At 48.4% G+C, this 24,366-nt stretch overlaps 1 protein-coding gene across 1 annotated transcript in view; it reads left to right on the top strand.

Moving 5' to 3' along the window:
* The window catches only part of SRRM3 (serine/arginine repetitive matrix 3), a 56,289-nt gene extending 32,390 nt beyond the window's left edge, over positions 1–23,899 (top strand). Inside the window, exons 10-15 of the mRNA XM_035139984.2 lie at positions 1,068–1,245; positions 5,125–5,127; positions 17,389–17,738; positions 17,969–18,184; positions 19,541–19,678; positions 22,987–23,899. Coding sequence (XP_034995875.2) covers positions 1,068–1,245; positions 5,125–5,127; positions 17,389–17,738; positions 17,969–18,184; positions 19,541–19,678; positions 22,987–23,176 — 1,075 coding nt within the window. The 3' untranslated portion in view covers positions 23,177–23,899. The remainder of the gene's footprint in view (positions 1–1,067; positions 1,246–5,124; positions 5,128–17,388; positions 17,739–17,968; positions 18,185–19,540; positions 19,679–22,986) is intronic.
* The last annotated feature ends 467 nt before the right edge of the window (positions 23,900–24,366 follow it).

Here is a 24,366-nt window from a genome sequence, read left to right as displayed (position 1 = left end):
GGTGGGCCATTGGCCTGATCCGAGAGGCTCTTATATTCTTACTAGTGGTTTTCAGCCCGTTCAATAACGGGCGCTAGAATCCTGGGGTTCGGAGAAGCGCTTGCGCAGCGCTTCTCCGAACCCTGGGACCTGTCCTTGCTGTCGGCGGCAGGGGGACAGGAACGGAGGAGGAGAAAGCGCTGCTTTCTCCTTCTCCGTTCCTCTCCCGCAGCCGCCGACAGGAAGCAGACATCCCAGGGTTCGGAGAAGCGCTTGCGCAGCGCTTCTCCGAACCCTGGGACCCGTCCTTGCTGTCGGCGGCAGGGGGACAGGAACGGAGGAGGAGAAAGCGGCGCTTTCTCCTCCTTCCTTCCTCTCCCCCAGCCGCCGACAGGAAGGACGCGCGCACTCTCCCCCCCCCCGCCTCCTCCAACCGCCGCTCCTCACGGCCAGGGAGGGTTGTGAGGAGGCCTTCGCCGGCCTCCACCCCGGCGGGAGCGGCGGTTGGAGGAGGCAGAGTGGGGGGAGAGTGCGCGCGCGCAGTCTCTGCTGTCCAATCCCTGTATCCCTGGGGCACATGCGCAGTGACCCAGGGACACACGGGACATCTGGACGCAGGGACAACATGGACATTATTATATAGGATATCGGCACAAGTTCCTCAGTGGGAGCTCTCCTTGGTGCTGAAACTACCAAGCTGCCTTTCCTGTGAACTCTTGCACCAGATCAGAGCAGGATAGTTAAGTCTAGGTTATCTCCAGCTGTGTTACATCCTTCTGCAGCAAAACCTACCAGGTGGCCTTACCCCATATGTGCCCAATCAACTGGCTTGCCCGCTTCTGTTAGAACAGCTGGTTGGCTACTTTGGGATCAGATGGGCTGTTGGCCTGATCCAGCAGGCTCTTCTTATGTTCCTACTGGATGTTATTCTTCTTCGGTTTCTGTTGCCCTTTATTTGTTTGGGAACAATGCTATTTCTCCTTGAAATAAAAGGGGTTATATAAATCCTTCTAAGAAAGATAGCAACAGTCTTATGGAGGCCTACGTAGCTGCTGACCAACCCTCTCTGTCCTCCCCTTTGCTTGCAGACTGAGTCCCAAGTACAGAGAGGATGCCCAAAAGGGCAGCAGCCACCAGTCCAGCCAGAGCCCCTCCTCCTCCTGTACCGGCCACAGCCGATCGGCCACGCCTCATCAAAACGGGCACAAGGGCGGTGCCCAGAACGGCCGCCATAGCCACGGCACCCTCTCGGAGAAGAAACAGGAGGTATGGACCTTTTGGGTTGGCTTTTCTCAGGGTTCAATCCAACCCCACCTTCCCCAGCTCCTGCCTCTCCACCTTTCCTCCCCAGATTGGCTCTGCCCCATCGTCACGTTGCTCCCTCCTCTTAGGCGTTTTGCTCAAAGCGTGGCGGATGGGGAGGGCTAAGGAGATGTTCCTCCAAGCCAGGCTTTCAGATGCTGCTGGACTCCAACTCCCAATAGCCAGCATGGCCAATGGTTGGGGATGATGGGACCTGCAGCCCCACAGCATCCGGAGGGCTGGGGGGGGGGTTGCTCTGGAACTTCTCTCCCTCCCTCCTTCTCCGTCTCTTTTCCCTCTCATCAGACACTGCATCTGCATTGGGGTAACGATGGTACAATTTGGGCTAGATGACCCTTTGGGTCCCTTCCAATTCTGCAGTTCTAGGAGTCCAGGAAGCACTTTGCTGAGATCTTTTTGAGGAGTAGCGTTGAGTCAAAAACCCATCGCCAAATGTTTTCAGGTCCAAGGATTTGGGTCTGTACGCCAAAGGTTTCAATAGTTCTCTTCTCTCCATACTTTTATCACCAACTTTCACTGCTTGTTTGTGGTCTTCAGGAAAGGTCCCAATTCTGGCTATTGCTGGGAGTCTTTTTGCTTCTTCTTCTTTACCCATATGTAAGCTATCTGACATGGGTGGCACTGTGGGTTAAACCACAGAGCCTAGGGCTTGCTGATCAGAAGGTTGGCGGTTCAAATCCCCGCGATGGGGTGAGCTCCCGTTGCTCGGTCCCAGCTCCTGCTAACCTAGCAGTTCGAAAGCACATCAAAGTGCAAGTAGATAAATAGGTACCGCTACGACGGGAAGGTAAATGGCGTTTCCGTGTGCTGCTCTGGTTCGCCAGAAGCGGCTTTGTCATGCTGGCCACATGACCCGGAAGCTGTACGCCGGCTCCCTCAGCCAATAACCCGAGATGAGCGCTGCAACCCCAGAGTCGGTCACGACTGGACCTAATGGTTCAGGGGTCCCTTGACCTTTACCTCTAAGCTGTCTGAAGGCAGGAACAGGCTGTAGTTCGGTGGTAGAGCACATGTTTTGCACAGACCATTGCAGGCTGAATCCTGCAAACCCTGGAGAGCTGCTGCCAGTCAGTGTGGGCAATACTGTACTTAGCTAGATGGATCAAGGTCACACTCGGTTTAAGGCAGCTTCCTGCTTTCACATGTCTAGGAAGCGTTGCCCTCCATGGTTTAGCTTGACAACAGCACTGTGCCTTTAAAAAGCAGAGATGGTGAAGGAAGGGATTCAATTTGTGTTTTAATGCAACAGGGATGGATTTGGAGGCAAGGTGAATTCATCTCACCTACAGCCAATTCCAGGCTTCCCTGCCCTGAAAGCAGCCGTACCCAAAGTATAAATGCCTCAAAACAAGAGGGGTGCTGCCAATCTAAGCATTCTTGCTAAGCCTCATTAGGATTCCCAATCTCCATTCCCCTGCCCCTCCCTTACCATTTTACCTCCAAATTTCTGAGCATCTTGAGAGGAAGGGATTTCTGGTACAATCTTCCCCAGAGGGTTTGCTAGGCCGATCCACTCTCTTTAAGATTATCCATTCCATTGTCTCTTTCTCCTCATCCGTCTCTTTCTCCCTCTCTTTTTAATTTTTTTTTATAAACAACATATATACACATTTTTATTTTCCTAACCATGTGATTCTACCTCTTTTTCCCTGCACACCCCAAAGCACTGTAGTTTGAATATTCCATTATTCATCTCTACGTGAGCCTTTTCCCCAGCCCTGCCCCAGTTCAAAAAAGTGGCATTAAATCAAAGGTGAGGGCTCTGTGACCCCCCCTAGGGTGTTGATGGATTCTAACTCCCATCCTCCCTGACCATTGGGCCATGCTGGTTGGGGCCGATGGGAATTGTAGCTCAACAACATCTGGAGGAGATGTTGCATCCCTGCACAAAGTTTCCTAATCCAGGGATTGCCATACTGTGTGCCAGGGAAGAATGTGAAAGACAACAAGGAGTTGGTTGCCGAGGTTGCCTGGGTCTCTGCATGAGTCACTTTTCTGGTGCTGGGTGGATCATTAACCCCTGCCCTCGGACTCATTTTCCCCAAACTGATTTGGAGTCAGTTACAACTCTGGGCTTACATGTGTGATTGGATCCATCAGCACAATTGTGTCCTCTGGAAATTCACTCCCAGAACAGCAACTCACACAGAGGCGTCAGAGATGAGCACTCTTGTGAACGGGGGGTGTTTCCTCTCTCACACTCTAGAACTAGTCATGCAGTGTGCTTCGTGTCTCAGAAATGTGGGGAACAAAGCAGAATGTATTTCAATGCTTCGGTAAATGAATAAAACAGCCAGCTTTTCTCCAAATTCCCTGATAATACTCGAGTAAACACACATTGTCAATTGCGGCTCCTGCTGTCCTGTGCAACTTTTATTTCCTTTTTCATTTTTAATCCCAATCTGTGTTTTTCTTTAGCCTCCCGTTCGAAATGTGGTAATATAAAAGTTCAATTTCTTGCTCGGCAGAAATCAGGGGACTGGGTGGGCCTTTTGGATTCCTGCATTTTCTTTCTTGTTTACTTCCCTTTTCGTAATGTACAGAAATGCAAACTATATCTTTCTCTTTTTCTTTTTCTTCCATTGTTGTCATGTGGCTCTAGAAAATAAATATTATTTCTTCTATTATTATTAACATCATCATTATTATTATTACAATTTTCCCCCTCCGTTTCGTTTCTGTGTGTGTGTAAGTGTGGAACCCTCCCGGCCAATTGAGAAATGCACAGACGTCTTTCTTTAGTTCTTTACAACCATTGAACTCTGTTGTCTGTTTAAATTTCACATTTAAAAGGGAAGATAACTGGGTAGTTTCCTTTTGCTTTTAAAAATATTATCTGCAGCAAAGCAGAAAGCTCCATTTCCCTCTCCCACAGAAAGTGGTGGGTTTGAGGTGGCTCAAATGAAACCCCCCAACGAATCTGATGCTATGCCTGTGAAGAAAATGATAAAATTATCAGGCCAGTTTGATACTAGAATCATTATCATCTGTGCTATTTTTCTAGAAAAAGAGATGTCGGAACTCACCATGAACACCTCCCTTGTTCTCTTATAATGGTGCCCACCTGAGAGATGCCAGAACTGGGAATAAAATCCCTGGTTATCATAATTATTATTTACGTGTCACCCACCACATTTTAGTCAACCAACTATTTAGATTAATCAGGAGTATTTGTTGCCCCCAATTAATCCATCAGAAGGCTTAAATTATTATTATTATTATTTAAATTTCAGTGCTCATAGAAAAGCCCAGGTGGTTAGCAGCGTGTAAGACGGGGTGGTAGATGTTTCTAGACTACAATTCCCATCAACCCCAACAGCCAGAGTTGATGGGAGCCAGGTTAGGGTTCATGTTTGGAGTCCAGAGACTTCCCCACCCCTGATGTAAGACAAGGGTTTCCCTCTTGTGTGACAGAAAACAGAGAACTTCTCCTAGCAGGGGCGTTGGCTCCTAGGGGTCAAGCCCTTTTGGATCCCCCCTATTTTTTGGGGGGTAGGGGCCGCCTCCCATGCCCCTAAAAACATGGAGCTGAAGAGTGGAACCGATCATGGTGTGCCTCCAGCGGCTGGGTCCTCCTCCTGCCGCAGAAGGAAGGAGGGTTGAATCGAAGCAGCTTCTCATCGGTGGCAGTGCCAAGAGAGCCACATTCGGCTCCTCCCAACGTTCTGATATCACACTCATGACGTCGAGACATTACACATGTGACGACGGCTCCTCCAATCGCAAGCTGGCGCCTCTGTGTCCTAGGAACGCAGGAAGCTGCCTCATATTGAATCAGACCATTGGTCCACGTAGCTCAGTATCATCTATGGGGATTGGCAGCAAGTCTCCATGGTTTCAAGCAGGGTTCTTTCTGAGGCTTACCTGGAGACGCCAGGAATTGGGCAAATGCTCTCCCACAAAGCTATGACCATTCCTCACAGAATCCTCTAAGATTGTGCCTCCTAGGACGTATTCCTATATCACCTAGAGCAGCCTCCACCAACCGGGCACCCTCCAGATGTTTTGAACTACAACTCCCAACAGCCCCAGGCAGCACAGCAGGGTTGTCCTTCCACGGGAATTGCAAGTCCAAGAGATGCTGAACCCGGAGGTCCCCAATAACTGTCATATGGGGAATCCAATCCCATTTCTGTTTTGGCTCTGAGTGGGTGAAGGGACCAATATGGAGACATGCTAAAAACTCAGCTAGAAAGTTTCAGTGATGACATAAGAGGGACCTAGGAAGGAGCATTCAGGGAGCACCAGAACCTTTGGGTAATTTGTGGTTAAATACCATGTGGACATAAGAAGAGCTGGATCAGGCCAAAGGGAGCATCCTGTCCTCACCGTGGCCAACCAGACGCCTCTCTGTGGAAGCTCGCAACCAAGTCTTCCCCCACAGAGGCTTATGGCTTCTGAGTTTGGTGGTACCAGCCATCGTGGGTAGCAGCCATTGTATTTTTTTTTTTTTGCCATGGGCTCAAAGGAAGGTGGTGTGTTTTGTTTTCTTACGAAAAGTTGAGCGTAGGACTTTTTCCTTGAGAACTGCCTCCTCACACATCCCATTCCCTGGGCCCATAGGAAATAAATTTTGCAGGCTGGGATGCAGGGGAAAAAAATAGTTTCAAGGCCAGCCCTACCATTGAGCAGAGTGAGGCAGGCACCTCAGGCAGCAGATTTGGCGTCGTGAAAAGGCAGCAAATTACCAGTTGTTCACTATTTTACTGCCAGGGAATCAGGAGGGATGCTAATGGGATACTCTGCTGGCCTTGAGTATACTATATACCTTAACTTATTATTAATATTAATATTAATTAATAATATTATTAATAATAATAATAATATCAATAAATTAACTTTATTAGTTGGGATGTTTGTTTGTTTTTACAAAAGTCATGCAAAGTGACTTATCACGTAATGAAGGCGTATCTAAAAGACAATACTATTTTTAAAAGGCAGGATTAAAACATCCCACCCATTTGACGAGGCCAACGATGGCACCAGGAGAGCCTCCCTGGGGACAGCATTGTGCAAGCAGGGGAGCCACCACCAAAAAGGCCTGTTTTCGTGTTGCCACCCTCCGGACCTCCCATGTAGGAGGTACTTGGAGAAGGGCCTTAGGTGATGGTCACAGGGTCTGGCAGGGGGTGGGCAGCATTTGCTTCTCTGCTTCAAAATATTTTGAGCTATCCCTGAGTAGAATCAAACTCAAGTGAAGTTGACTTCCCTTTTAAAAAGATGGTTTCAATTTTCATGCCATGTTTTCATGCCGATGGGCTTCCTTGGTGGTACTCTATATCTATTTCTCTCTCTCTCTCTCTCTCTATTTCTCTCTATTTCTCAGCTTCTCTTTCCTCCTCCTCCTCCTCGCCCTCTCATGTACACACTTTACAATTTCTCCCTCTTTCAACGGGACCCCCTTCTAGCTTATCCCAATACAAACAGATTCCCGTCCCTGTCCCCCAACTTGACATTATCTGCCTTCATCCGCTTCCTTTCTTGCATGATCTTTGGGACTTTTTTTTTACCTTTCAAAAATATTTAAATGTTACAGAGAAACTTTTAAAATTGTTTTATTTTCCGATGGCTCCCGCTATTTAGACAACTACTGGTTATCCGTATGCATATATATATTTATTTAAAAAAAGATGAAGAATGATGGCTGCCTGAATTGACCAAGGCCATGTTCGCACCATAAACTACTATCACACCACTTGAAATAGTTGTGGCTTCCCCCAAAGGATTCTGGGAACTATAGGTGTTGGTTGAAGGTTCTGGATGTTTTTAGGAGACCCCTGTTCCCCTCACAGGGCTATGATTCCCAGAGTTCCCTGTGAAGAGGGATTGATTGTTCAACTTCTCTGGAAACAGTAGCTTTGTGAGGGGAATGGAGGGGCTCCCAAACAGCCCTTAACAAACTATGGCTCCCAGAATTCCTTGCGGCGGGGAGCCATGACTGTTTAAAATGGTATCATAGTACACTCTGTGAGGGGAATAGGGGCCCTATTCAGCAGCCCCATAACGAACTGCAGCTCCCAGAATGCTTTGGGGGGAAACCATAAGTCTTTGAATTGGTACCATAGTGCTTTAAATTTATGGTGTGAATGGGGCCTGAAATCCAAAGTGCGGTCAAAGCAAAGCAAAAGTTGATTAGCAAAAGGGGTCTGAAGCACGTTACTAAAGAGTCGTTGTCTTTTTCCCCATTCTGCCCTCCAAATGTGGAGATTACCATTTCTTTTTTTATTATTGCATTCCTCACCACTCCGAAGGTAGGTATTTCTCTCCCTCCGCACGTTCACTTCTACAGATCAGCCTGTTGAAAAGCACCGTAGTTTGATTAAATGTGATTTTTTTCTATCTTCTCTCTCTCTCTTCCTCTCTCTCTCTTCCTCTCTCTCTCTATCGATCTCCTAACGCTTGTCTATTTTTGGTGGCTTTGTACAATTTTTATTTATTTTCTTACGATTAGCTACAAAGTCATGCTTCTCTTCTCCTCCCCCCCCCCATGGAAATTTATTTAATTTCTTTTTAAAAAAATGATAATCCTCGTTCTGTTGTTAGAATGCATTTCTGTGTGTTTTTTCTGCTCTTCGATCTTGTGTTTGTTTCCATAAATGGTACAGTCGTATCCAGCTGATTTGATTTCCTTTTTGTGATATTATTATTATTATTATTAAGACGGCTTACTATGCAAGCCATTTAATTGTTATTGCCATAGTAAAATCACTAAAGCGGAGGGAGACTCTCCATTGAATTGGAATTATCCTTCCTCTGCCTTGATCACTTGGGTGGTTATTAGTTTCGTAGACGGTGTGAAAAAGACCGTGCCAGTTACAGTGGTCACTGAATTTTGGCAGCAAACTCCTCTCTCTCTGTACAGTCATACCTCGGAAGTCGAACGGAATCCATTCCGGAAGTCCGTTCGACTTCTAATACGTTCGGGAACCAAGGCGTGGCTTCCGATTGGCTGCAGGAAGCTCCTACAGCTAATCGGAAGCTGCAGAAGCTGCGACGGACATTCGGGTTCCGAAGAACGTTTGCAAACCGGGACAATCACTTCCAGGTTTGCGGCATTCGGGAGCCAAAACGTTCGTCTCGCAAGGCGTTCGACTTCCGAGGTACGACTGTATAAACATTGAGCCTTTATCTACTGTATAGGCAACAACATCCAAGGGGATTTCGACAGAAAGTGAAAAGACATTGAATATATACAATTTAAGGCAGAGCGTGGTATTGGTTTGCAGTACAGTATGATCACGTCTTACACATGTCTAACTTGTATGATTTCAACCATACGAAGTTGGAGGCCTCTGGTTGAAAGTTAAATGCATGCAAGGCAGAGAGCTTACAAGCTCTTTATGTGCTGGGAAAACCTAGTGCAAAAAGAGCTTTTAACCTTTTTGCAAGTCCACCAGCTCCGGAAGCCACTGGATGCTCGTTCAGGGGCAGTTCCAAGGGTTCGCGTATATGTGGTTTTGCATATATGTGGAATCCATGCATCTAAATGCCCGCATAAGATGTGATTGTACTGTACATAATCTGGGGGGGAGGCACTGAAAGTTTGAGATTCGTGGCTACTGTGGAGATTCCTGTAGGGCCAAAGAGCAGGAAGAACGTACGAGAAATTATGAGAAGAAGATCAGGCAGCCCCCTTACCTTCCCTCTGCAAAGTGAGGAAACTGATAGTGTGTAACACAAAAGACGTGGAAAGAAATAATGAAAGCTCCTTCTGTCCCCAGAAGGGCCGCCTGGAGAGTGACTGCCTAATTCCAGTGGCCTTCCGTCACTGGGACTGTGTTATTTGCAAACTGGCTATGTTCCAGAAAGTGGCTTTTATGTCATGTGGAATAAAATGTGTGGAAGCTCAGACATAATGCGTAAATTAACAGTTAGGAAAACAGCAGGGAAATGGAATGAACTGGTGTGTGAGTGTATTCTGCAAGTCACTGCCCAACAGTATGATCAGCAATGCTGGTTTTGGAAAAAAATATTCTGCTCTTACGGAGCTCTGCTGCTTCCAGACCACATTCACCTCATGCATTTAGACCTAGAACCATAGAGTTGGAAGGGATCCGAGGGTCATCTAGTCCAACCCCCTGCAATGCAGGGATCTCAACACATAGCTCCCTCATCCAATTTGAAGCCATGCTGGACCCTGCTTAGCTTTGCAAATGTGCGAGCAGTTTTATGTGCCCTAAAGCATTACAATTCCAATTTGAACAATTGTGGCTTTCCCCAAAGAATTCTGGGAGCTGGAGTGTGTTAAAGGTACCGAGAGTTATTATGAGGTGCCTATTCCCCTCACAGAGCTAGAGGTTCCAGAGTGGTTTCACATCCAGTCCCTCTTTGCATGGAACCCTGGGAATTGTAGTTCTGGAACTGTAGTCATTCATTTAAGATCTCCCACAAAATGTGCCATATGGAGTCTTCTGTCCAGGTCAGAAAACATGCAAAAAAAAATGTCACCACTGATTCCAAATCAAATCTTTACGGACAACAACCAGCTTTAAAGGAGAAAACTAAGAGGCATTATCCAGCTGTGTCTATTAGGATAAAATGAAATCCTTTACCTGAATGGCCCCCTGTCCATGTCTCTTCAGGTAATTGACCTGGTAAACCAAATAAATTGGGTCAGGCCCCAAGCTGTGATTATATCTTCCAACCCAGAGTTGCTCAAGACAGACATTGACGGGGGGGGGGGCCCTCCAATTCTGGCAAATCTCTTCACCAACTGCGACAATTAATTACACCATTGATTCAAAAAATCCAGTTAAAGCTACCTAGTTTAATTAATTCAGCAAATCTGATGAACTTGACTCAGTGATGCCAGCTTTTCAAAGCCTGGTAGTCATTTATACCTCCAGTGCCCCCCCTGCTTCCCCCTTGCCTCTTAGCGCCTCCCCCTACCAGTAATCCCACTGCCCCCTGGGGGCATTACCACCCACTTTGGGAACCCTTGGCCTGCAAGGTCTCAAATGGAAGCGTGGAAGTGATTTGAAATCAAGCCTGTTTGTAAAAGAACCTGGGGAGTTTCAGGTGATGGACTCCGGGTGGGTGTGCAGGTAATCCCATCATAGTTCAGAGGTGGGTGGTGGGCCCATCACCTCCTTGATCAATTTGGGCATCACTGCTTGACTGAGAGAGACCAGTTAGGCCTGCAACGTGAGCCAAATCCATCAGGCAACTCTTCCCAAGAAAAGGAACATGGGGTGGGGTGGGATGGGATAATGGTAACACCAGGATTTAAGTGCATTGCCTTTTGTGCAGAAGACCCCCAGTTCTGGTTGTCCTTCCGTTCTCCCTGGTGTGAATCTGACCCCTTTTTCCTCACATCTCTCCCCACCCGAAAATCCAACAATTACCTCCACTTAAAGGGGCTATAACTATGGGTGCTGCTCCCTAAGGCCATGGTGGTAACTCTGCTAGGTGCTTTGGTGAAGGTGGGGAATGTTAACATTTTAGACCAAAATACTGATTTCCTTTTGTTTTCTTATTCATGCTGAAGCCTCCATAGGGTCTCTCGCTGGTAGGTATATGTGTATCTAGAAGGATTACTAACTCTCTTCAGATTTAGCTGGGCATGCTTTGAACGGGCAAGACTGGCCACTGATTGCATCTCTGGGCAGAGCCCCGGAGGCTCTGCCACTGACCACTAGCAGCCTCAAATCCCTTGCGGTTGACCCAACGCCCTTGCAATTGGCCTCGTGGCCACCCCACAAGGCAAAAGACAAGCCTTCAATGTGTTGCTCTGTGTGATTCTTGCTGTTCGAAGGCAAATCTCAAGATCTGAAATGGTTTTGTTCCAGTGTATACAGAATTCAAGTGGTCTGGACTTTCCTGGGTTGACGGCAGAAAATACCAAAACAATATTCTTGACCATTTGTAGTGTGGGTGAAAATGAAGGCATTTCTCTGACATTTTCAGGAGCCCCCCCCCCCCGTTTACCTTGCTAACAAGCTGGCCAACAGTCCCCCCACCCTTTTATTTTTAAGCACTAAACCGCACATAACAGCACAAAGCTCTCTCCATAGCTCCTCGACTGCCACACTTCATGGCTGCCCCCATGGGATACCCAAGGCATTCTGGAAAGTGCCGCTGGCAGGAAGTAGCCTGAGGCTCTCCCCACTGTTTCCTGCTAGCTGTATTTTCTAGGGAAAGCAGCAACTCCCTCCTGAAAATTTCAGAGATGTCGCTTCCCCGCTGTACACCTCAAGAAAGCTGCAGAAAAATCAGCAACCACTTCTTGCAAGGGGATAATATTTTCTGGACACATGGGCAGGGAATATCCATTTCAGCTTTAACAGGGGATGTTTCCATATCCTGCCCAAGGTGCCTGAGGGAACCCCGATCCACCCTTCTTCCCGTGCTCCGGCCCCATATATTCCAGTTATCCCTACTTACCATGGACAGTTCTGGTTTTCTGTCTCCCATTTAAGGTAATTCAGTGCCGTGGTTTGGCCGTTTCTTGCAGTCTGTGTAGGGGGAGATGCCTTCAGAAAATAGTTGCCTACACACATGCATCAAAGTTGCCCTTGGTCAGAGCTCAAGACCTCTTTTCCAGGTCTGTAGAAGTTAATTCTGCCAATGAAGGAGGGGAGGCATCTTAATTCTAGGGTCTATGTAGGTAATTGTACACCTGGGAGTGAAACACTGAGTATACAGCAGCTGGAGAGGTCTATTTCGAACCTTTATGCCTTTACCCAGCTATGACTTCCTGTCTTAAATGTTGATGAATGAATTGCAACTATGTGTATAACCAGACCCACCATGAGGTTAAATATGACTACGTCTTTTCAAAAAGAAAGGACAGGGATCAGAGCTGACAATACTTTTTTTCCCTGAGAAATTGTTATTTTCCACACCTGCTTAGACAAAGAAGGTCACTTGCAGAATTTTCTCCAAATATTCCCCACCATTTTTGTGTGCATGTGAGTGGTAGTCACCATTTCTCTCTCTCTCCCTCTCTCTCTCACAAACACACACAACACACACACACACACACACACACACACACACACCAGAACTATGCCAGGTCTCTGGGGCATTGTGGAGGATGCAAGATGATTGCTAGGCTATCCATGCAGTTGCTGCTGTCCTCACTTGCAGCGACAAAAGCTCTGAGGGGAGGGGAGTTGTGTTCCTGCTAATGGTGACCCTCGTACGCAAGAAATAGCTGGATAATTTCTCTTCCCCCTGGAGAAATTCACCACCATCCCCTCAGTTTCTCTGCCCAGAAGCAGAATCAACAGTGTGATGCAGCAGCAGCAAAAATAAAAAAAAGCTAATGCTATTCTAGGCCGGGTCAACAGAAGCATAGTATCCAGATCAAGGGAAGTAATAATACCACACTATTCTGCCTTTGTCAGACCCAACCTGGAGGACTGTGTTCACTTCTGGACACCACAGTTGAAGAAGGATATTGATTAGGGTGAAAATGCAGACAGAAAAGTTGTTGAGCGTTTTTTTGGCCAAAGTTGTTGAGCCAGAATTTCCAACGGCCTATTTCTGGCTATGTCTGGGAAGTTCCAGACCTATGGCCACCCTAATATTGATAAGGAAGGTGGGCAGAGGAGGGTGGCCAAGATGATCAAGGGTCTGGAAACCAAGCATTTTGAGAAATGGTTGAGGGAGTTGGGTGTGTTTGGTTTGGAGAAGAGAAGACTTGAGAGGTGATATGGCAGCCATCTTCAAATACCTGAAGGGCTGTCACATGGAAGGCAGAGCTGCTCCAGAGGGTCGGACTTGAACCAATGACTTCAAATGACAGGAAAGGAGATTCTGTGACTAAACAGCAGGGAGAACTTTCTAATGGTAAGAGCTGTTTGACAGTGGAAGGAGCTCCCTTGGAAGGTGGCGGACTCTCCTTCATTGGAGGTTTTTAAGCAGAGGTTGGATGGCCATCTGTCATGAAAGATCTAGTTGAGAGTCCTGCATTGCCGGGTTTTGGACTAGGTGACCCTCAAGAGTCCCTTCCAACTCAAAAATTCGGCAAATACAGAATGTCAAGAGGCACCATTCGCACACAGGTCTAAAGTTGTGTACCAGGCAGTTGGAGAGAATCTCAGGAAGTGATGCTCTTTGTGAGAACCAGGGGTGAGGTTTTACAAAATCCAAGGCTGACCCTGCTGTTTTCATCTGCGAGAAGTTGGAGGATGTTTGGTGGTATTTATTTTGCCCAAATAGGAAAGGGGGACAAAGAGAGGGCTGCCCCTATTTCACACCACCGCCCCTGAAAGAAGATGAAACTGCACACACAGAATTTGACAGTGAGGATGCTTTGAACCCTGAATAAAAGTCTCCCTTTGGGGCATCTGGCTGGCCACTGTGAGAACAGGATGCTGGGCTAGACGGGCCACTGGCCTGATCCAGCAGGCTTTTCTCACATTCTTATTGCCAGTTCCCTTCTGAGCATAGCTGCCAAGTTTTCCCTTTTCTCACGAGGAAGCCTATTCAGCATAAGGGAAAATCCCTTTAAAAAAGGGATAACTTGGCAGCTATGCTTCTGAGTCATTCTTTCTTACTGAAAGCAAGAGCGGAATGAACTGAGAGTAGAGAACTAGAAAAAAGTGGGTTGGTTTAAATGTCAGCAAAGGGGAGATTGCTAAGAGCTTGCCCTCTCCTGTGCTAGCCCTGAAAGCCTGGAACAAGCTCAAACCCTGGGTAGGAAGGAACCATTCCCCCTTTTCACTGTATTTTAATACTGACCTTGAATGCCATAGAACAGGGTGGGCTTTTGGGGGGTGGGGGTGGGGTGGAATTAGAGTAGTTGATAAGGTTTTGCAAAAGTAGAGCAATATTTATTGGTCAGGAGAACCAAAGGAAGCAAATCCCCCCCCCCCAAAAAAAACCCCAATCCAATGAAGACTGAGCATGCTCAGTAGTTACAGAATGAATGGCCATGTGCCAGAGATGCCAAAAAATGATGGGCAGGGGAATAGAATGGAATAGAGTGTTCTGAAAGAAGGCAGGGCTGGATGGATGAGTTGAACACTGAACAGGAGCACACCAAGCACTGCGACATTTTGTTGCAGACCCCACTTCTTCTCAGCACACTTCCTTTTTCTAAAACAGGTGGGTTTCATGAGAACTAGCAGACCCAGAGTTTTAAGGGTTTCTTCTTCTTCAGCCAAATAGATCAGGCCAGAGTATAAAGGGATTGACCATTATTAGGCACATGCACCCCCCATGTGCCCACCCAGCTAAGAGAAGTAAATGTTTTTATAGGCTAGGATGCCTGTCTTACTCAAACACCTATTACCCTTTTTGGAGGGGGTGGGGTGGGGAGTCATTTTTTGCACTACATTTGATCCCCATAGGCGGTTTTTTTTCTATGTGGGACGTTTAAGATGCCAGCCCAGCTACTGATTTTGGGTGTCTTTGGTTCCTTCCTTTTCTCTGTGTCTAAGGCAGCCTTCTACAATCAGGTGCTCTCCGGATGTCCTGGGCTACTATCAGCCTCAGCTGGCAATGGTCAAGGATGATGCGAGTAGAATATTTGGAGGGTAGCAGGTGGAGGGAAGCTAAGCAATGGATCAGTGGCCCTCCAGATGTTGTTGGTCTCTTCCTCCCATCAGCCACATCGGGAGGGTACCAGAAGATGGAGAAGGCTCAGCTAAAGTCACCAGCTCTCACTCAGCCCAGAGGTTGCAGAGCAGATTCACCCTCTGTTGCCTTTTCCAAGCCGCCTGCTGCCCAAATGCAGGTGGCCATCTCTTCAAGGGAGATTTGAACTGGAGCAGTCATTTGTCCTTCTCAAGGAATCCTGGGAGTTGTAGTACAGTGGAGGAGCTGGGTTCCCGTGGGGAACTTGCTCTCACAGCGCCCTTTTCCTGGTTTTCACTCTCAGCTGTATCTCCACCTGCCCCACACATGACATGGCATAGGTGTGGGGCAGGTGGGCATGGTTTGAGGGAAACAGCCTGCAGTCCAAATTTGAACATCTGGTGGGTTATATTTGGCTGGATTCTGGGGACATGGAGAGAAGTCGCAAGGGTTATAAAGCTGGTCTATGTCTGTCACATGGTCTGCCCCAAATCTACCAACCCATCAGTGTTCCAACAGAATTGTTTCAGCCTCCTTCTGTACAATGACAATTCCATGTTGAATGATTCACTTATGGGGCTGTCCTACACAACTGTGTGCCCCTTGCAGGAAAGGCATAGCTCAGTAGTCCAGGGCCTGCAGGAGGAGGGTGCGAGTTCAGTCCCTGGCAGCATCTCCAGTGAGCAACAGCATTAAGTCACAGGTGAGGAGAAAGATGCTTCTTCCCCGGAGAGCTTGGAGAACAGCCAACGACAATATTGAAGTACAAGGACTCATCACAGCCTGGCCTGGCTGGAGATAGGGCAACTTCCTGCATATCACCAAATATGGGAACAATTCCCATCATGGACTTTTGGGGAAAGTCCACAGGAAGGACATGGCTCGTTTCCCCCTACAATCTTCCCACTTTACTAAATTTCATTTCCGTAAAACTGGGCCTTTGTGTGGGTCTGAGAGAGATGGAGCAGACAGAACCGAATGAGGAGGGGTGGGGAGGCAACCTGTTGGACTCCCATGCCCAACAGCAGCCATGGACAATGGGTGTTGTAGTCTAACACCATCGGGAGGGCCTCAACACTGACCTAGAAGAATCTGATCAGTTGGAAGCAGATTCAGGACAGCATACTCAAGATAAGGATGGGGTAATGGGCAGAAACAGGCCACCATCAGAGAGTTAAGGGCTGTGGTTGGCGCCTGGGCAAAGATGGTGGGGAAACACTAGTCCCAGGAGGGGCAAGCTAAAGGCCAATGGGCTGGCAAACCTATGTACGTCATTGGGCTCCTGCAGCCTTGGGAGGATGTCCGTCTTAAAAGAAAACCCACATTGTCATTTCCACAGAGACTAATTTTAGGAAAATCCCAATGGCATTCCGTTTGTCCTAAAAACAAAAGAGGGGACTGCACACAGGGTCCACCTCATGGCTGTGTGTTGCAAGAGCTTAGGAGACCAGGGTGGATTGGTTTTTTTTATTCCTCTCCTTTCTATCTCTCTCTCTCTCTCTCGTTCTTTCTTTCTTTCTCTCTTCCGCTCTCTCTCTCAATCTCTCTTGCATTTTTTGTCAATCTAATGATTCACTTATATTGCCCAACTTTTCCCTTCTCTTCATACCTTACCTACTAAAGGAGGAAATACCACTTTCTTGGTAAGTGGACGTTAACCAGGACGGACTTAAAAAAAAAAGTGGAAATTTAACAAAAATAAATAAATAACATAAAATAAAAAAGGAAAGAGAATAGAGCGCTGGTGGAGACTCTGCACAAATTTTCAAAACCCAGGAAGAGTTCAGAAACTTTTTTTAATATCCTTTTTTTTTCAGTACTGATGACATTTGTGGAGTTTTCTTTTGGTTTAAGATTTTATTTTCTCCACCCCCCAACCCAGCCCCTGTTCCAATCCCCATCACCTACACATAGCTCTCTCTTCTCTTCTACATGCCTTGATCAAGCTCCCCACAAAGAAATCCATTTCTATCCGAACCCCACCCCACCCGATCCCTGGCTTCTTAACCTTTCCCCCCACCATCCCATGATGTACCCCCTCTTCCACCGATATGAGCACCCTCCCTTTTCTTTCTTTCTCTCTTTCTCTTTGTTTTTTTTAAAACAAAATATAATTTGGGGGTCTTCTTTCTTTTCCTTTAAAAGAAAACACACACACACACGCACACACACACATATTATATACTTTTCATTTTTCCAAGGTGACCCTCTCCCTCCCGCCCCGTTTGAAACTCTCCGCCTCCCCTTCCCTGTTTCATTTTTTCATTTTGGTTTATTTCCTGTTTTTGCATGCCAGAGATTTTGCATGAGCTGCATCGTTTAAGGTCAAGAGGTTGAACAGGGGAGAGAGGTGCAGAGTAGTATCTGTGTAGCCTGCCTTTATTCAAATCATTGTGCATCGCTGTTGTGAAATTGCAGCTTTTTCCTGCTGGTGAGGGGGTCTCTCTTTGTTTTGTTTTTTTAAAAAAAAACCCTCTCCTTCCCTTCTTTTTCTCTTTTCGCCCCTACCCTCCCTCTCTCTGTCTCTCTCTCCCCCTCCCTCCGTGTCTTTCATTCTGCTAGAGGCTGGATTCCACATATCCGTCCACGAGGGCCCACGTCAAGTCCGAAGCCCCGTCGCCCCACTCCAAGGAAGGCCGGTGTAGCAAATATGGCGTCAAGGCCTCACGCCGGTCTGCCTCACCTCCGGGGAGATGCTCGGGTGGAGATAAGCGCTTCCACAGGCGCCACGTGAGGTCCACGTCGACCCACAAGCACAAAGGGCGTGGCAGGGCCAAGCTCTCGGCCGCCAAGGAGTCCCCGCGATCTGTCAGCCACACAGGCTACAGCAGTGACTCAGAGGGGTCCACCTGCTCGCACCCTTACCACGCCGTGGCCGGGACAGAAAAGAACCACGGGGTGCACCCAAAAACGTAAGAACCAGAATGGGGTGCATACTTGCGAGTGACCCATGTACCATACCCTCCAACAGGGCCAAAGTTTGGTCCAATGCGCAGAAAAGCAACCTGCTGAACTTAACAAATTCCCCCCGAATTAACCCTTGTCTGAACCTGATGCCCACACCAAATGCTACCCCCCCCTCTGCTGCTCCCCCCCGCGCTCTGATTGGCCCTGCTAATCTCCACCCACTGCTATGTTTCAGAGCAAAGGAGAGGCACCACCGTGGCAGGTTGGAGAGTTGCTCTCCAGCCCCGGCCAAACACTCCAGGCACAAGTCGGAGCGAAGGAAGAGCCTGTCTCGGAGCAGCACCTGGAGCTCCAGCCGGTCCCCATCGAAATCTCGGTCTCGGTCCCGGGAGAAGAGATCTGCACGCAGCAGGACCCGATCTGGATCCCAGAAAAAAATAACAAGCAGCAGGTAAGGTGCTTGTAATCCCCAGTTCTTACACTGGGGGCAGCGGCAGCACAGAAGGCAACGACCTAGACCTCGGGTCATGGTGGTGGGACACTGGAAAGGACCCTGGGTAACGGACAAGGTGGGAGGTGCTGGAAGCAGGGGGGTTTGAGCGATCAAGAGGGGGGGTCAAAAGAAAGAGGTCCTTCCAGGACAGGGCTGGAGGCTGAGAGTTGCAGTGTGAGCGCACACTTGGATAGAGAGGAGTCAGAGATTGCCCCAGTACTGCAGGCTCTCATCTCCCTCTGACACCCCGATCAAGGAGAGTCCTGCACCTTGCTGAGCAATGGGCCAGACAGGCCCAGAGAAGGAGCCCACACTCCAGCCTTCGTCTGCTTGGGAGGGATCCGGAGTGACAGGCTAGAGGGGAAGGGCGGGGCCCGTGGTCAGTTTCAGCACCGTCCCAAGCTGAATGAGTCAAGCCATGGTAACGTTACTTTCTGCGAATGAAAGCTAATTGCATTTCGTGCCTCACATTCTTCCTGCCCTGTGGATGACCTGTGCTTGCCTGACAGCTCCTTGACACACTGCCACTGCCCTGGGTCTAAGTCTTCTTTCTCTGTGTCATCCCTGGGGGGTTCTTGGGCTTGTGCCTCCCACTGCTCTTCGTTACCCAGCCATTCCCTGACACAGAGTGACCCTAGGAGCCCATCTCCAGGGACTGACTCACCTCCTTTCACCCTGATTGGCTCCAATCAGCACAAAGTGTCTTGATCCCACCCCTTTGTCCCACGATCCTGGAGAACTATACTAGGTTGAGCTAGATCAGGGGTTCCCAAACTAAGGCCTGGGAGCCGGATGCGGCCCAATCGCCTTCTAAATCCGGCCCGCGGACGGTCCAGGAATCAGCATGTTTTTACATGAGTAGAATGCGTCCTTTTATTTAAAATGCATCTCTGGGTTATTTGTGGGGCCTGCCTGGTGTTTTTACATGAGTAGAATGTGTCCTTTTATTTAAAATGCATCTCTGGGTTATTTGTGGGGCATAGGAATTCATTCATTTTTTTTTCAAAATATAGTCCGGCCCCCCACAAGGTCTGAGGGACAGTGGACCGGCCCCCGCTGAAAAAGTTTGCTGACCCCTGAGCTAGATAGACTAATGGTTTGATTCCATAGAAGGCAGATTCCTATTTTCCTCAGTGTTTGCAGGATGGGGGTTTGCAGCCTTTCAATCCCAGGGGCTGGTGTCGCAAGCCGTCATTGTCTTCTGATGCCTTAACAGCCAACTGTAGTTCGCAAGACCCAGATTCCCAGTTGCGCTTCAGAGACTCTCACAATGTGTATGGAAATGAGGTTGTTGTTGTTGTTTTTTCCATCCAGAGAGAAGGACAATGAGCCGCGGGCCCGCCACAGTGACACAGAACCCACGCGGGCCCGGCGTCGCTCCCGGAGCTACTCCCCCATCCGAAAGAGAAGGCGCGACTCCCCAAGCTTCATGGAGCCCAGAAGAATCACCAGGTAAAAACTTGGCCGCAGTAGTTCACACATTGGTGCGTTCGATATTGGATTGCCGCAATGCGCTCTTTGTGGAGCTGCCCTGGCACTCGATCCAAAAGCTGCAGCTAGGACAGAATGTTGCAGCATGATTGCTGGTATAATCACAACCCATTGGGTTCAAGCGTGGGTGGGCTTGCCAGAATCATTTTCCCCAGAACCTCAGCTCCTTTCTGCATCCTTTTACATGCTTGTAAAACTGAATGCACACAAGTTAAATGTGCATAAGTTGTGGATTTACTGTTTAAGGTTTAGGCATTGTTCTGTTTCTGTTTTGAACAGGATTTTATTAAAAAATATTATTATCGTTATTTGGAAGGATGTAAACTAAACCTCTGGGTTCTGTTGATTTCAGTTTTAATTGAATTTAACTGTTGTTTTATTTTACAGAAGTTCCACTGCTGCCTTGTTAATTTTAGTTGTTTTTAGTTTATTTAGTGTGGTATGTGTTCTCTCTCTCTCTCTCTCTCTCTCTCTCACACACACACACACACACACACACACACACACAAAAATACTCTGCCCAGCCATGTCCTAGAACAGGCATCCCCAACCTGCGGCCCTCCAGATGTTTTGGCCTACAACTCCCATGATCCCTAGCTAACAGGATCAGTGGTCAGAGATGATGGGAATTGTAGTCCAAAACATCTGGCAGGCCAAAGGTTGGGGATGCCTGTCCTAGAACATCTTCATTATATGTGGAAGCCGCCACCTTGTTTTTCGAGTGGCCTCGTTTCGCTTCCGGAATGATTGGCCCTCAGCCGCCTCAGTCCACTGCTAGAGGGGCTGATGGTCATGTCTCCTCACCCCGATGAAGAATGCCAGGAAGCCATATATGCAAGCTGCTCCGTGTTTGGGCTCCTCAGTCCGCTTCCTCCGCCTGCCTATTCCTCCTCCTCCTCCTCCGTTAATGATGCAAATTTCTCCCTTTTCCCATCCCGTCTCAAGGTTCCTCCTGGAGAAACATCAAGCAAAAGGCTCTAGCTGCAGGGCCGGGTTACCATGGTAACCTTGCCTCCCATCAGGACCCCGCTGTGCATCTCCTTGAATCCGCCACTCTGTGAGGCCTTGTGGAACTAAACTGCGTCTCTCTCTTGTCGTGTCTGTCTCTCTCCCTCTCTTGTCAGTCTCGCTAACAAGGAAGATAATAAATTGGAGGCTGGGTGGGTGTGTTTGGTGGGTCAACGGTAAGGCCGGTGACTCTTGAAAGGGGGACAGGTGCCTCAGAGATGGCCGAGGAAGCCAATTCCTCCCCATTCCCTCCAAAATCTTTATCATGCACCTCCCTAAACACACACAACTCTTCCCTTCTCCACAACAGCTTCAGGCCAGCTTCACCTCATCCATTTAAAACACCGCAGTACCGCTTTAGATAGCCATGGCTTCCCTCAAAAACATTCTGGGAGCTGTAGTTTGCTAAAGGTGCGGAGAATTGACAAGGAGACTCCGATTCCCCTCACAGAACTGCAATTCCCAGATGGGTTTCGTAAGTCATTTCCTCTTCGCAGGGAACTCTAAGGATTGTAGCTCTGGGAGGGGAATGGGGGGGGGGTCTCCTTGACATACTGCAGCTCCCCAAATCCTGATCCTCGGCCCCATAGAAGAGGGCTCTCAGAGCAGCTCACAAACGCTTGAATCGAGGCCGCCGCTGCCCACAGGTGTACAGCCGAAAAGGCACGGCACAAGAGGAAGAAGGGACGGGGAGGGAAGAGGAAGCATGAACGGGCCCACCATCACAGCTAGGTTGCTTAAACGGCAAGAAACATACCAGTAATGTCTAAAAAGGTTGGCTGGGGGGTGGGTGGGCTGCCTCCGGGGCAAAGTTTGCCCTCCAACTAACACCTAATCTCTGTTTTCCTGCAGCTTTAATTCTCCAGCGTCTGGAGCAAAAACACGCAAGCGCTGTTAACCCTTTCACACTCGGTTGTTTTAGCTGGCTAATCCATGACTAACGACTGGAGAGGCAACAGCTTTGGCACTGAGGGCTCTAGGTTTGGAGGGAGGTGCTTGGGGTGAGGCAGAACAACAGCAACAACAAGAAGTTTATTATTTATACTCCATCCATCTGGCCCAAGCTTGTAGCCATGAACTTGGGTCATGTTTGCGAGGTTCCAAATTGATGGCATTCCCTTCTGTCCATGTGGAGCGAAAACCAATATTGAACTGGAAAATTTGTGAATTTTCTGTTTTGAACTGAAAATCTCAAACTCGTGCAAGAAGGCGAGGCTGCTGGGAAGAATTTTGTTTGGGAGTGACTGTGTTCCTCAGGGCTCATTTAAATAACAATAAAAAAGCAACCCCGAAAGCTGAGATTTCAGCTGCAACAGATTAGCTATGGGGTGTTTTTGTTTAGTACATTTGGACCCAGGTCTCCAGTCAAAAAGGTTCCTTGAACATACTACATACAACCAATGAAAACAAGTCACTGCCTGTAGGCCTATAATCAGAAAGACACAGCACAAAAGGAAAGCAGGACAGAGACAGAAGAGGAGGAAAGCAAGATTCTTAAGTTAACCAGTATAATGCACTACTTATTTGTAGGAGATGCCTTGTACAAAGAAATTGACAGTGGCTCTGACCCTCCGGATGTTGTTGGGCTCCAACTTCCATCATCCTCTGCTGGCTGGGACTGATGGGAATTATGTTCCAGCAAACAACTGGAGGGCCACAGGCTTCCCAACCTCTCCTCTGAAAGTGCATTTAGTATGGGATCCCTGATTGGTTAAGGCATGTCCAGATGTTGCTGGACTACAAAGCCTATGATCCTTGACCATTGGCTGTGCTGGCTGGGGCTGATGGCAGCTGGAGTCCAGCCACATCTGGAGCGCCACTCATGATATTGAGCATACAGCCCTTCTGTCTTTAGAGAGTAGAATTTAGGTTGGGTTGGACCAGATGACCCTTGGGGACCCCTTCCATCCTCCTAGAATCATATAATTGTAGCATTGGAAGGTACCCCGAGATTCATCTAGTTCAACCCCCAGCAATGCAGGAATCTTTCACCCAAGGCGGGGCTCGAACCCACGGCCCTGAGATTAAGAGCCTCACACTCTACCAACTGAGCTATCCCAGCAGTGTTCAATGTTCTTTGAATCTGTCTTCGTCCTTCCTTGCAAACTTGGTTTTCACTCTGCTCTGAATTTAAAAGAAAAAAGAAAATAAGTGTTTCTTAGCCCTCAGTGCCAAAGCCCATGCCCTCTTCCTAATCAAATCCAGTTCAGATCACTCTGCTGCTGCCAGGCGCTAAAAATGTCCTTCTCTTTCGCTTCCAGTGCCCGCAAGCGCCCAATCCCCTACTACCGGCCCAGCCCATCCTCTTCCAGCTCCCTGTCGAGCTACTCCTACAGCCGCAGCCGCAGCCGCAGCTACGACAGCTACAGCAGCAGCCGCAGCCGGACTCGCACCCAGAGCCGCAGCCCAAGCTACAACAGCCGGAGCAGTTCTGAGAGCGCTGGGTTTTGAGGGCCAGCTGCCCGGTTGCTGGAGTGAGCTGGCCCTGCCCAGCTGCCCTCCCCACGCGCCCACCCCTCCAAGGCATGCCCAGTTTTAATTCCTCAACCAGCGCCTGCCTCCGCTCCTTCTTCCTTCCTCGTGACTCTGGAGATGCTGGGTGCGCCCAGCCAGCGAGGAGCTGGGAGCTGGCCCAGCCATTAACAGGGGAGTTGGGAAATCTTGTAGGTGGGGGAGAAAACCGCTGAGTCACCTGTTAGAATGCAGCATCGTGGCGGAGGAGGCCTGACACTCGTTGGAAGTTTGGGGTTGCAAAAGGATCAAGGCTTTGTGGGCAAGGGTCCCAGTTGTCTGGCTGCTCACATGGACAAGAGGCCTGTTGGTGGACTCCGTTTTGCTTTTGTTTTTTGTTTTATAAAAAAGCTAGTTTCTACTGACAAAAGGGTAGGGAGGGTCTCCAGGGGAATAATGCCTCCAGGGTTCAGGATCACGCACAGAGCATATGAACAAACACCCAAACCCACCACTGAACTTTGGACTCTAGAACATAGGAGTCCTCGCTATTTGATCGCACCCAGCCTCGAACAAACAGCTCACAGAAGATTCTTCCTCGAGGGGAGTTTGAGGGTTGTTGTTGTTCTTGTCCACCCCACCCCCCTAATTTATTTGTAGTGTTTATTTATTTCGACTCCAGCAGCCTGGAGAGGTTAATGTTTAATTTATATTAGGAGGCAGAAAGGAGAAGGGTGGGTGGCATGGGAGCACAACTCTGTTAATTTCCAAATTCCAAAAGAAAGCTTACTTGGGAGTTTGGAGGGGTGTGTAAAACCCAGGAAATGGATGGGGAGGGAAGGAAGGAAGGAAGGAAGGAAGGAAGGAAGGAAGGAAGGAAGGAAGGAAGGAAGGAAGGAAGGAAGGAAGGAAGGAAGGAAGGAAGGAAGGAAGGAAGGAGCTGATCACTTCCAAAAAGTTGCAAAGATGACTACTGGATTGACTACTTCAGAGCAGAACTGATCTGTGTCCCAGGAAAGGACCTGAACTCAACACTAGGACCCGGAGCACAGGATTGATGTTTAGAAGTTTGCAGGTACAAACAGCATTTGTCACCAATGAAGACACAGAGAGAGAGCGCTTCCTGGTGGATGCAGCCACCTAGGAAAGGCCCCAGAATCAACCGCTGCCTGGCAACATGTCCATCTGGT

This window comes from Zootoca vivipara, chromosome 15, assembly GCF_963506605.1.
Source record: "Zootoca vivipara chromosome 15, rZooViv1.1, whole genome shotgun sequence".
In the NCBI taxonomy this organism is placed as follows: domain Eukaryota; kingdom Metazoa; phylum Chordata; class Lepidosauria; order Squamata; family Lacertidae; genus Zootoca; species Zootoca vivipara.
The sequence above is the reverse complement of the archived record's forward strand: the minus strand, read 5'-3'. Positions and strand labels throughout refer to the sequence as shown.